Here is an 11,801-nt window from a genome sequence, read left to right as displayed (position 1 = left end):
TTTTCTGTGTGTTATATACTTGCTTTTCTGGACATTTCCTATAAAGTGAATCATACCATATGCCTTCTTTTGTGTCTGGCTTCTTCCACTTGACATCATGTCTTTGAGGTTCATCCATTTGCAGCCTGAGTCAGTAGTTTTTTCCTTTCCACACCAAATTTTCCATTCTTTGGGTAATGCCACATTTTGTTTACCCTTCCACTTTGATGAGCATTTGATTTACTTCCACTTTGTGAGTAAAGCTGCTGTGAACATCGTGAGTTTTGAAGGGGACATATGCTTTCATTTATCTTGGACAAATATATAGGGGTGGGATTTCTGGGTCATATTGTAAATTTATGTTTCACTTTTTAAGAAATGGCCAAATTGTTTGCCAAAGTGGCTGTAGATTTACATTAAAAAAAAAAAGTCCTTAGCAGGATGGATCTCTTTCCTGATTTCCCCTCAGTTGTAGATCTATCATTCTGCCAGAGTGATTTTGGAATCTCTTCTCCCGGAGCCCCTGACTTCACCTGTCTGGCTTAGTGCTGGCAGGGCCTGCTGCCTACCTTCCCGGCTGTCCTCTTGGGTTTTCCCTTCACCATCAGCATGGGAGAATCAGTAGATTTCTCCCTCGTGTCTGTCACGCTTTTCTGCCTCTCTCTCTCTCTCATGTTAGATCCTTTGTTTTTTGGTTTCCTGTTTTGGTTTATTTTCTCATTTAAGTAATGTACTGCCTTCCTTGATAACTTCTGCAGAAAAGGAACACCGGAGATAAAAGTTTTTGGTTCCTTGCTTGCATGTCTGAAAAGGCCTTTATTTGACCCTCAAACATGATAGATTTAGCTGGATTTAGAATTACTAGTTAAAAATAACTTTCCCTTACAATTTTGAAGATCTTACTCCATTTTTATGAGCTTTCAACATTGCTGATGCCATAATTCTGGTTCTTTGAAGGAAACCTGTTTTTGTTCTTCTGGAAATTTTGAGTATCTTTTGATACATTGTGCTGGCCACTCAGCAGATCTTTTCATTGTAGGAACTCATGCATCTTGGTTTAGGGAAAGAAAAGACTAGATTTTTTTTTTTTCTCTTCCATTTAACTAGTCTCTTACTAGAACTGTTACTGGAAATTGGAGCTCTTGGACTGATCTTCAATTTTTTGTCTCCAGTTCTTCATCTCTTTGTCTCTTTTACTTTAAGGAAGTTTCTACTTGCACCACCACATCTTTTAACAGGTTTTCATTTTTGCCATCATGTTGCATTTCTAGTGGAGATTTTTCTTTGGGTGGGGGGGTTACTGGTGTCTGTATTATGTTCCTTTTTAATAGCATCCCATTCTTGTTTTATGGATACAATATTGTCTCTCACTTTGAGTATGTTAATGGCATGGTTTTGTTGAACTGTTCCATATGCATTCCTTCTGTATTGTTTCCTCTATAGTTTGGTGTCTTTCATTTGGAGGCTCTCCTCAGAGGTTGGTTGGCCTTGCCTGCCTGCCTGTCTGCTGGGTGTGGCAGAGGGACTGGAAACTCTGTGCTTCTGGGCCTCCTTGGATAGTGAGCCAGCTGCACTGTTTCATTGGGGGGTCTCCTCCCCTTGGGGACCTTTTTCTTAGGCTGGCCAGATTTCTCCATAGAGGAATGTTCCAATCTGCCCTCCCCAGCTAAGAACAGAACCCTAACTTTCAGTTGAACTGGTGTCCCCAACCAAGAGACACCTGTTTGACCCTCTCGTCAGTAAATCACCCATCTTCTGCTGGGGCGGAGAGACAGGGCTGCCTGAGCAAACCACGTACAGGGGATGAGATCTGGGTTTGTCAGCTGCCTTCTCTCCCTGACTTTTTTTTTTTTTTAAGATTTTATTTATTTATTTGACAGAGACATGGTGAGAGAGGGAACACAAGCAGGGGGGAGTGGGAGAGGGAGAAGCAGGCCTCCCATGGAGCAGGGAGCCTGATGCGGGGCTCGAGTCCCAGGACCCTGGGATCATGACCTGAGCCAAAGGCAGACGCTCAATGACTGAGCCACCCAGGTGCCCCATCATTCCCTGACTTTTAATATGAGAAACTTCAAATCTGTAGAAAAGGTACATGAGTAATACAGTGAATGCTTATATTGCTCTTTACCTGCATTCACCTATCCATAGCAGTTTGCTGCAGTTGCTTCTTTACATGTTTTTTTCTGAACCCTTTGAGAGTGTGTTAGTGATACCATGATATTTCCCCCTAAATACTTCATCTATCTTCTTCTTTTTTTTAAAGATTTTATTTATTTGTCAGAGGGGGAGAGAGAGAGAGTGCATAAGAAGCGGGGAGGGGGCAGAGAGAGAGGGAGAAGCAGGCTCCCCGCTGAGCAAGGAGCCTTGAGGCAGGACTCGATCCCAGGACCCTGGGATCATGACCTGAGCCGAAGGCAGACGCTTAACCATCTGAGCCACCCAGGCACCCCTACTTCATCTGTCTTCTAAGAAGAACAACAATCCCATAACCACAATACACTTTTCATGTGCAAGAAACTTACCATAGTACTATTATGTTGCATACAGTTCATTTTGAAGTTTTTCATTTGTCCCCAAAAATATCTTTTACAGGTTTTTTGTTTTTAAATTCAGGATTTATTCAAAGTTTACATATTGTATTTTCTTGCCATCTAGCTTTATTCTGTAATTCAGAAGTGTCCCCAGCCTTTAAAAAAAAATTATTATTGATCTTACGTGGCATTGACCTATTTGAAGAGTCCAAGCCAGTTGTTTTGTAGAATGTCCTTCAATATGGGCTTGTCTGTCTCCTCATGATTAGATTCAGGTGAGACTTTGTTTTTAAGCAGGTCATAAAGTGTCCCATTGGGAGCACATGAGGTCAGTTTGTCCCATTACTGGTGATGTTAAGTTTGATCACTTGGTTAAGGTAATGTCTGCCATATTTCAGTACAGTAAATGTCTCTCCCTCCTCCTTTGTAATGAAAAGTAATCTGAACAAGTAATATATGGAGTGGTATTCTAGGTATTCTCCAACAACCTTACACCCAGTTGTTTTAGCTTATATTGATGGTTCTTGTCTGAATTAGTTATAATAGTGGTGGTTAAAAAATGGTGATTTTGTAATTCTACCATATGCACTCCACTTAATAAATTATATTATTTTATAAAGATCTTTCCTATTTCCTGGCACTGCAAAATGTTCCAGATTCAGGGGGTGCCTGGGTGGCTCAGTTGTTAAGCATCTGCCTTCGGCTCAGGTCATGATCCCAGGATCCTGGGATCGAGCCCCGCATCGGGCTCCCTGCTCCTCAGGAAGCCTGCTTCTCCCTCTCCCACTCCCCCTGCTTGTGTTCCTGTTCTCGCTATCTCTCTCTCTGTCAAATAAATAAATAAAATCTTTAAAAAATATTGTTCCAGGTTCATCTTACAGTTTTCCTGCCCCAGACCTGGAATCTCTCTTCATTTCTCTGAAGAGTCCTGTTCCTTTCGGTGAGGAATGGTATTCAGAAATCAAGATCTGAGTGGTAGCTATGCGCATAGTTATTTGGACATCATAGCGTCTAGGCATTTCTTTTTTTTTTTTAAAGAATTTATTTATTTGAGACAGAATGAGAGAGAGAGAGCATGAGAGGGGGGAGGATCAGAGGGAGAAGCAGACTCCCCGCCGAGCAGGGAGCCCGATGTGGGACTCGATCCCGGGACTCCAGGATCATGACCTGAGCCGAAGGCAGTCGCTTAACCGACTGAGCCACCCAGGCGCCCCTAGGCATTTCTTTCAGTGGATTGAGCTAGGAAACCTTTTTAAAAATAAGCAGCTCATATTTATTGATATCTCTGATTCTAATCTATACTAAAGTTCTTCTCTTCCTCCCATCTTATATTTTTATCTTCTTTTTCCCACAGTAAGAACTATGGTTCCCAACACCCTGAATATATGTATCCATTTGGCCAGTCCTAAAATACTTGTAGTTTTGGAATTACTACTCCTATACCACTACCAAGAACACACCTACTAAGTAAATTCCAGGATTTCTTTGTAGTTTGTTATGTTATTAAGCTGTTTCCCACTGATGGGGTATAGTCAGTTCTCAAGTCAGAAGTCACTAGCATTCATTCCTTTTTTTCTTGGGGGTGATTATGTTAACATTTCATTCTGTTTGTATTTAGTTTTAGGACTTTGCCTTCTCATCTTGTTGATTTATTTTTAATGTTTTTGTATTGAGATAAAATTCATGTGCCATAAAATTCACCCCTTTAAAATACATAATTTCACATTTTTTAGTATATTCACAAGATTGTATAACTGATTTATTATTAGGGTATGTAAAATGTAAACAAGATTCAGAAGTCATAACTATATAAAAACATATATTTAAAAGTTCTTGGGGGCACCTGGGTGGCTCAGACGGTTAAGCGCCTGCCTCCAGCTCAGGTTATGATCCTGGAGTCCTGGGATCGAGCCCCGCATTAGGCTCCCTGCTCAGCAGAGAGCCTGCTTCTCCCTCTGCCCCTCACCCTCCTTGCTCTCTCTCTCTCTCAAATAAATAAGGTCCTCCTCGTTAGTATAGTGGTGAGTATCCCCGCCTGTCAAATAAATAAATAAAATCTTTTAAAGGTTCTCCATGGGGGCACCTGGCTGGCTCAGTTGGTAAAGCATGTGACACTTGATGTTGGGATTGTGAGTTTAAGTCCCACGTTGGGCATAGAGCCTACCAAAATAAAAAAGGTTCTCTTTCCTCTCCTTTTTCCCTTTTCCCTGTTCCTACTCGCATCCTATAGGTAAGTAATTCGATTAGTTTCTGGCTTATCTTTCTGGAGTTTGTTCTTGTTTTGTTTTTTTAAAGATTTTATTTATTTGTCAGAGAGAGCACAAGCTGAGGGAGAAGCAGGCTCCCCACTGAGCAAGGAGCCCGAGTCGGGACTCGATCCAAAATCAAGAGTCAGACGCTTAATTGAAAAGCCACCGAGGTGCCCATTTTTCTCTTTTTCTAATTTAACAAAATGCCCATGAAGTCACTATATTAATTCATAAGGATCTTTTTCATTCTTTTTTACAACTCTTTTGCACTCCATCTTAGGAACATACCGTACTTTATTTAACTAGTCCTCCTATGTATGGGCCTTCAGGTTGTTCTCATTAGTTTGCTATCAAATATATTGCCACAATTGGGGCGCCTGGGTGGCTCAGGCGTTAAGCGTCTGCCTTCGGCTCAGGTCATGATCCCAGGGTTCTGGGATCGAGCCCCGCATCGGGCTCCCTGCTCAGCGGGAAGCCTGCTTCTCCCTCTCCCACTCCCGCTGCTGTGTTCCCTCTCTCACTGTGTCTCTCTCTGTCAAATAAATAAATAAAATCTTCTAAAAAAAAATAAATATAATGCCACAGTAAATAACTTAATACATGTTTCCCCCTTTCAAATTGTCGAAGATGTATCTTCACTGTAAATTCTTAAATACAGGATTGCTGAGTCAAAGGGTCAATGTATATGTAGTTTTGCTAAATATTGCCAGATTCCTTTTTTTTTACATTTTAATGGAAGTATAGTTGACATGATATAGGTACTTTACTTTTCTACTTGCCCACCCGTTGGCCTAGGATTTAGCTTTCTGGGCTCAAGTAAATTGAGTGATTTGCTTCTTAAATAAGACAGTCTTGAGACTGACAAATGCTAATAAACTGGATAGGATACTGGGACAACAGGCATAAACCAAGATCATCCCCAGGCAAATTACAATGTATGGTTGCCTTCTTCAAGCTAATTATTACTTCTGTTTTCCAGTTTTTACAACTTTGCCATCTTCTTTCCTGTTCTGTTTGTCCTTGTGACTATGCCTTTTTAAAAATTCCATTACTATTGTTTTAATTAAGAGTTTCAGGAGAGACTAGAGGTGAATGAATATGTTCATTCAGTTGGATATCTCTAACTAGAAACTTCAAAAATGTTATTAATCTGGGATTTTTTACATTCAGAGGAACCTATCATGCATGAGAATGAAATAAAGGCATTTTCAGATATGGACAGACTCAGAAAAGTTGCCCTGCCCTTTCTTAGGAAGATATGTCTTGTAAAAGGAGAGGGTAAAGCAGAAAAGAAGGTAGCCTGGGGCCCAGGAAAGAGGGCCCAGAACAGGAGGACAGCAAATGGACCCCAGGATTACAGCCATGCCCCAGCCCAGACAGTAGCCTATTCAGCCTGGTGCTAGAACGTAGGGACTAGAGGAGGGGTTTCCGAGGGAGAAGTGGAGCCAGGAGATTCTGATGTGATGTTTCAAGTGTTTAACATTTTTATTGCTAGCCATTGTTATTTGCTATAGCACCTGGAAAGAATAGCAGCAGATATACCAAAAGCTAAGCAAATTTAAAAATTAATGCACATACTAACTCCAGGAAAAAAGCTTGTAAAGAATTGAAATAACCTAGTATGCTTTCTGGCTCACAAGTGAAGAACCTTTGTACATTATTACATTATTCTACTAACTTTAATTACAAAATTGATTCTACTCTGTTGGGAAGGTGGATAAGAGTATATATGAGCTAAATCTGTGCCTGTCCTAACATTACGTCAATGGACGACATTCAAAATTGATAAAACTGGAAGTAGCTGGGTAAACCTATTATTTAGAAATATGGACAAAATATCAGAAGAAATGAGTAAAAAAGATGTTTTTAGGAAATGGGATTAGGAGCAGGGGGCTGGGAAGAGGGGAGACGGGTTTCTATTTCATCTTGTGGGTATACATAAGAAATAATTAATACATACATACCTTGGGTGAGGATTCCTACCAGGCCATTCTGCTTCTGCCATATCTCTGCTGGCACTTGAGACCCAAGGCCACATCTTGAGTGTGTCATAGGGCTATCTGATGGCTTCAGCTTCTGTCACCGGCCTTAGTGGAAGGTAAGGCATTTTTTCTGTGAAGTTGTGCCTCAGACATTTGTGGATCCTTGCAACAGGAGGGAAGCAGATTTTGAGCTTGGAACTGACAGAGCTGTATTTTTGCAGTTATTCTCTGTGTTGAGTTACATATTATCCACATGTGGGTATAAAATGGGAAAGCAAAAGTGCTCATTTGTTATTTCAGAAGCATAGGTCTCGAAACCTTGATAGAACAGAGACAAAGATGGCAGTCCTGGGGCTTGCCCGAACTAGTAAACCTTTAGCCTCAGTGAGATTTTTTTTTTTTTTTAGATTTTTATTTATTTATTTATTTGACAGAGATATAGTGAGAGAGGGAACAAGCAGGGGTGTGGGAGAGGGAGAAGCAGGCTTCCTGCTGAGCAGGGAGCCCGATGCAGGGCTTGATCCCAGGACACTGGGATCATGACCTGAGCCGAAGGCAGACACTTAATGACTGAGCCACCCTGGTGCCCCTCAGTGAGATTCTTAGTAAGCTCGGTGTCCCTGGGCCTAGCTGGAAGGGAAAAGAATCAATGTAAAGAATGTACAACATAATGGAAATACCATTCAAAATTTTATATTTTCAGGCTCTCTGATGTTAGAAATCCTCTTTTGGTAAGCAAGTGTTACTTACCTACTTTTGGATTTTTGGCCATGATTCTAAGCCTGTTTCGTTATAAAGAAAGAAAGTGACATGCATTCTGACTACTTGGAGCTCTGGAGACTCTCCAGTCTGTCTTGCCCTTTATTTGGAGAGGTTACAAGCTCATCTGGACCCTAATGCCATATTTGGACAAGTTATACAATCCTAGAAACACAAATTAGAATCAGTCACATTTTGTCCTTTATTTGCAAATAACAGATGTTGGGAAGCAAGCATGCCGCTGCCTGCCCTGACTCAGTTTCCTTGTTGGACTCAAGGCTCTCCTATGCCTCGACCCTTCCTCCCCCCAGCTCTCCCTTTGAGGCCTGTAGTGGGAAAGCAGGAAACCTGGCATGCTGGGTGCCCCTCGTGGAGCAAGGGGCGGCTGCCCTGAGCACTACACACCCCCCACCCCCATCCGCAGCACACAGCTTGGGAAGATGGGCGGGGACAGGCCTCTGGTGGCCATGCTGTGAGGTGGGAGGAGGCTCAGGTCCAGTGGACCTGGAGCAAGTGGAAGGCTCACATCTCCTATTTTCCACTACTTCTGTGAAGCAAGCCTCATAACACTTCTGAGCCTGCTTTCCCATCTGGAAGACATTTCCCTTTGCCTCAGTTTTTATAATACCAAGTCAACCATGTTGGCTCCTCCTTGCTTCACGTCTCCGTCCATGCACTCCATCCGTCTTTGGTGGCCAGAGCTATTCTGAAGTCTTGGCGAGGACACCTGAAGAGAGCAGAATACAGACAGCGGTCTGTGGTGCAGAGAGCACCCCTTCCAAGACGGCAGGCCGGGCTGGGGACCGGGGGCTGGGATGCGCACTCAGACTCTTCCATTCCCAGTCACAGGGCGTAAGTGTGCCCACCACCAGTTGCTGGATGGAAGAGAAAGCGGACCGAGGGCATGACCTCTCACTAAGGGAGGACAGGATTGTCTGCTGTTTTGCTCACTATATTCCCCATGCCTGGAGTGCCTGGCACACTGAGGTTGAACAGGAGACAGAGGGAGAGGGAAAGTTGCTTTGGGGTGTCTGCATCCCGAAACCAGTTCTGGGGCCGGCTGCACAGGTGTCAGCTCACACCCGCCAACTGGCCCAAAGGGGAAATGCTGTCAGTGAGTTGCAGAAGGAAATTGTGTGTTGTTAGAGGTGCTCCTAAGGGGTCTGTAGGGGTGCTACTCCAGTGAACTCTGTCTCTTCCCCATTTGCACCCAGTTCCTGCTTCTCCTGGCCCCCAGGACACTCGGAAGTCCCTGGTCTGTGCCAGTGGGTTCCCATGGTGGTGCTGAACACATGAGTGATGAGGGCATGGGTGTGGGCGTTTGGCTGTGAAGAGAAATAATGGAAAAGAGAAGGGCTCAGAATTGCCACCTGAGCCACCAGAGAAGCCTGCTCAGTGCAAAGTGGCTTTGCCATCACCACTTGGCTTTCTGGTGACTTCCCTGAGTTGTTCTGCCTATTGCCCCACACCCCCTCCACAGTCAGCCAGCATCCAGCCCCCGGCAGCACTCTCCCTGCCCTGTGCCCCAGATTTATCTGTCTCTGAACAGTTTGGCCTGTCCTCTACCAGGTGCTGCTGTGCTTGGGTCTGGGCCAGAGGCCAAGACCCAAAGTGGAATCACAGGTCTTGCTCGTTGGAGCAGACAGAGGGACACATGAAAATCAGGTGTAGGGAAACGTGCTCACCACACCCAAACTTGCCCTCGAGCTTGTCCCAAATGTGTCCACCTTTGGCCTCTGCCCAAGCTGTGCTCTCTGCTGGGAAGCCCTCCTTGTCTCTAGTCAGCCATCTCTTAGAAGCCCAGTGTGGATCTCCGCACTCCTCTGCCTGCCTCCCCGGGGTGGGGGTGGGGGGGGTATGGCCATGGTAGCGCTCCCCTGTGTCAGAACTGCCAGTCCCCTGCCGGGAGTGGCAGTGCTCAGGATGTGTGGATGGGGCACCCTGGTCCTGGAGAGCTGATGTTGCCCGGAAGAGAGCAGCTGCAGCACGCAGGTGGCTGCAATGAGGTCATTGTGTTGGCGGTGAGGTTGCACCAAAGGCCTTGAACATGCTTCTCCTCTGAGGTCTTGCCTTGGGTTGAGCTTCTCTCAGACATGGGGAGCACATTTATATTTTAGAGTGGTTTGTGATCGGATGGCCCCTGAGCCCCATCACATGCCTGGGGAAGGGCTGTGGAAATACTGTACTGAATAATGGGGAAGGAACCAGAGCTGCTAGGGCAGGAGGAAACGAGGAGGAGCACACACAGATTTCTGTACAGGTTGTTCTGTGCAGCCCTTTGTAAGGTAATGACAAAATGCAAACGACCTAAACTTCAAAACATTGGGGATTATGATAACTAAATCCATTCACAGAATTCTGTGCAGCCATTAAAAGTGATGTTCTTAAGTGCATTTAAGAATATGGAAAGCTGTTTAAATTCAAGCTTACAAAGCAAATCATAAAATAGAGCGATGTGATCCCAATATTTTTAGGGATTTGTACAGAAAAAAAGACTAGGAGGGCGGCAGACCTTAGCATAGTAGTGGTTTATGTTTTGGCTTTTCAGACTTCTGTGTTTCTCAGTTATTTCACATGAATGATTTGTTATTTTACAATGAGGAAAAATACAGGTTATTTATGAAATAAAAACAGTGTCAGAGTCTGCGACACGAGCAGGATCAGATAGCTGGCGAAGCTTCAGTCAAGTGGAGCGCTGTGGAGCCAGGTCTCCTGCAAACCCACGTGCCACGCCATGCCCATGTGCCCCACGTCCTCTGCCTCAGGCCTGCTGGAGGTGGCCATGGGGAAGCACAGCCGGCCTCCTTCTGTGTGCAGCCATGCAGACCAAGGTCACCGCTGTTTGTCCTGACCTTGCACCAGGTGTCTTCACCGTGCACCAAGATGCCCCCATGCAGGCAGAGGAGGGAGGAGAGTGGCCCGGATGGGACGTTGCCTCTGGCTGTCTCCTGTTCTGTGCCTTGGGTACCTTACGTCACGTCTCTGCATCACCCCTCACCTTTGAGAGGGAGGAGAGTGGTGCTCTCAGGGTTGGAGAACTCCACAGAGAGACTGTGGAAGCACCCACCTGCGAATTGCTATTAGATCATGACCCATGAAACTAGAAGTCTTCCTCATCTTCAGCTTCCTGTTCGCACTTCTGACTGTGCTTGAGGCTGGCTGCACGACGGGGCCTGTGCCAGGCGCCCGGGAGCCAGGCAGGAATGTCAGAAGGCCCTGGCCTTGCACTGAGAGGAACCTGCAGGCAGCTGCTCAGACAGCAACTCAGGCCCAGTGTGAGTAGTGCAGAGGAGGGTATCACACAGTGGTTCCCCGTTCACGCTCACGGGAAGCTCCCAGGCAGTTGGGGTGCAAGGGGCAGCCTGGCCTCTGGAGAGACTCCTCACTGTTCCCCGCCACGGAACCAGAGCTGCTGAGGGATTTTCCACAGGAATGACTAGCCCTGTGCTGTGCCCGTTAGAAAATGCAATGAAGGAGAGACCTCATTTCGTGATAGTAAAACAAAATGAATAATTTCAGTGAGGAGGGCATGTGACCTGCTCGGCCTGAGCAGCAAGGTTTCCTAGACTTTAAAGAACACCTGAGTAATGAGAATATGTGCTGTCTTCCCCTCGACCTGGTTTTCCCAGCCCTGAGTAGGCTGACTACGCTGTACTTTAATTTGGCACTGGCCACAGAGAGCCCCTGGCGGCCGTGTGCCTCGCTGCTGTGTGAGCAGTGCTGACAGCCCGTTTCTCTTCTTGCTTTCAGAAGTGACTGGAGAGTCGCGTCCTTATCATGGGAAGGAGGCTGTGGATCCGCGGCCGGGGCGGGCCCGAGGCAGCGACCCCAAGCACTTCCACGCGGTGAATGTGGCTCAGCCCGTGCGCTTTAGCAGTAAGTTGCAGACCTGCTCTGTCCGGGACCTAAGCGTTGTTGCCCCGTTTGGCCCCTGGCCATCAGGGCCACTTGGCTGGACGAGGGGTGTGCCTCCTAAAATGGCCCTTCAGCCCCTGCGTGGTGAAGCCGTGATGCAAACCCAGGCTCTGGAACCAGGCTGCTTGTTTCCACAAGTCAGAGGCTTTTTGGGGTTGGACTATACTGGCCGTTTGGTAGATGGAGAAATAAGCTCCCAGAGCTTAGGTCCGGCTGACGGGGAGGGAAGGCTCTACCTCTGTTGTTAAGCCATTTTTGAAGAGACTAGTTAATGTCCCTATGACATTAAGATTTTAAAGGAGCGTTACAAGATTAAAGAAGGTTGAAAGACAGAAAAGACACACCGAACTCCCCCCCCCGCCCCCCAATCCTAAACAGACAGGCGT

The 11,801-nt window shown here is 45.7% G+C and overlaps 1 protein-coding gene across 2 annotated transcripts in view; it reads left to right on the top strand.

The window, feature by feature from the left end:
* DGCR2 (DiGeorge syndrome critical region gene 2) overlaps positions 1 to 11,801 on the top strand; it is an 83,259-nt gene that overhangs the window by 38,194 nt on the left and 33,264 nt on the right. The window contains exon 3 of one of the 2 annotated variants that reach the window (XM_006744985.3): positions 11,251 to 11,376. In XM_006744985.3, coding sequence (XP_006745048.1) covers positions 11,251 to 11,376 — 126 coding nt within the window. Of the gene's footprint in view, positions 1 to 11,250; positions 11,379 to 11,801 lie in introns of both variants that reach the window. The other variant, XM_081801603.1, reaches the window with a different exon arrangement.

Source organism: Leptonychotes weddellii, chromosome 13 (assembly GCF_054177405.1).
Source record: "Leptonychotes weddellii isolate Sample4059 chromosome 13, ASM5417740v2, whole genome shotgun sequence".
In the NCBI taxonomy this organism is placed as follows: domain Eukaryota; kingdom Metazoa; phylum Chordata; class Mammalia; order Carnivora; family Phocidae; genus Leptonychotes; species Leptonychotes weddellii.
The sequence above is the reverse complement of the archived record's forward strand: the minus strand, read 5'-3'. Positions and strand labels throughout refer to the sequence as shown.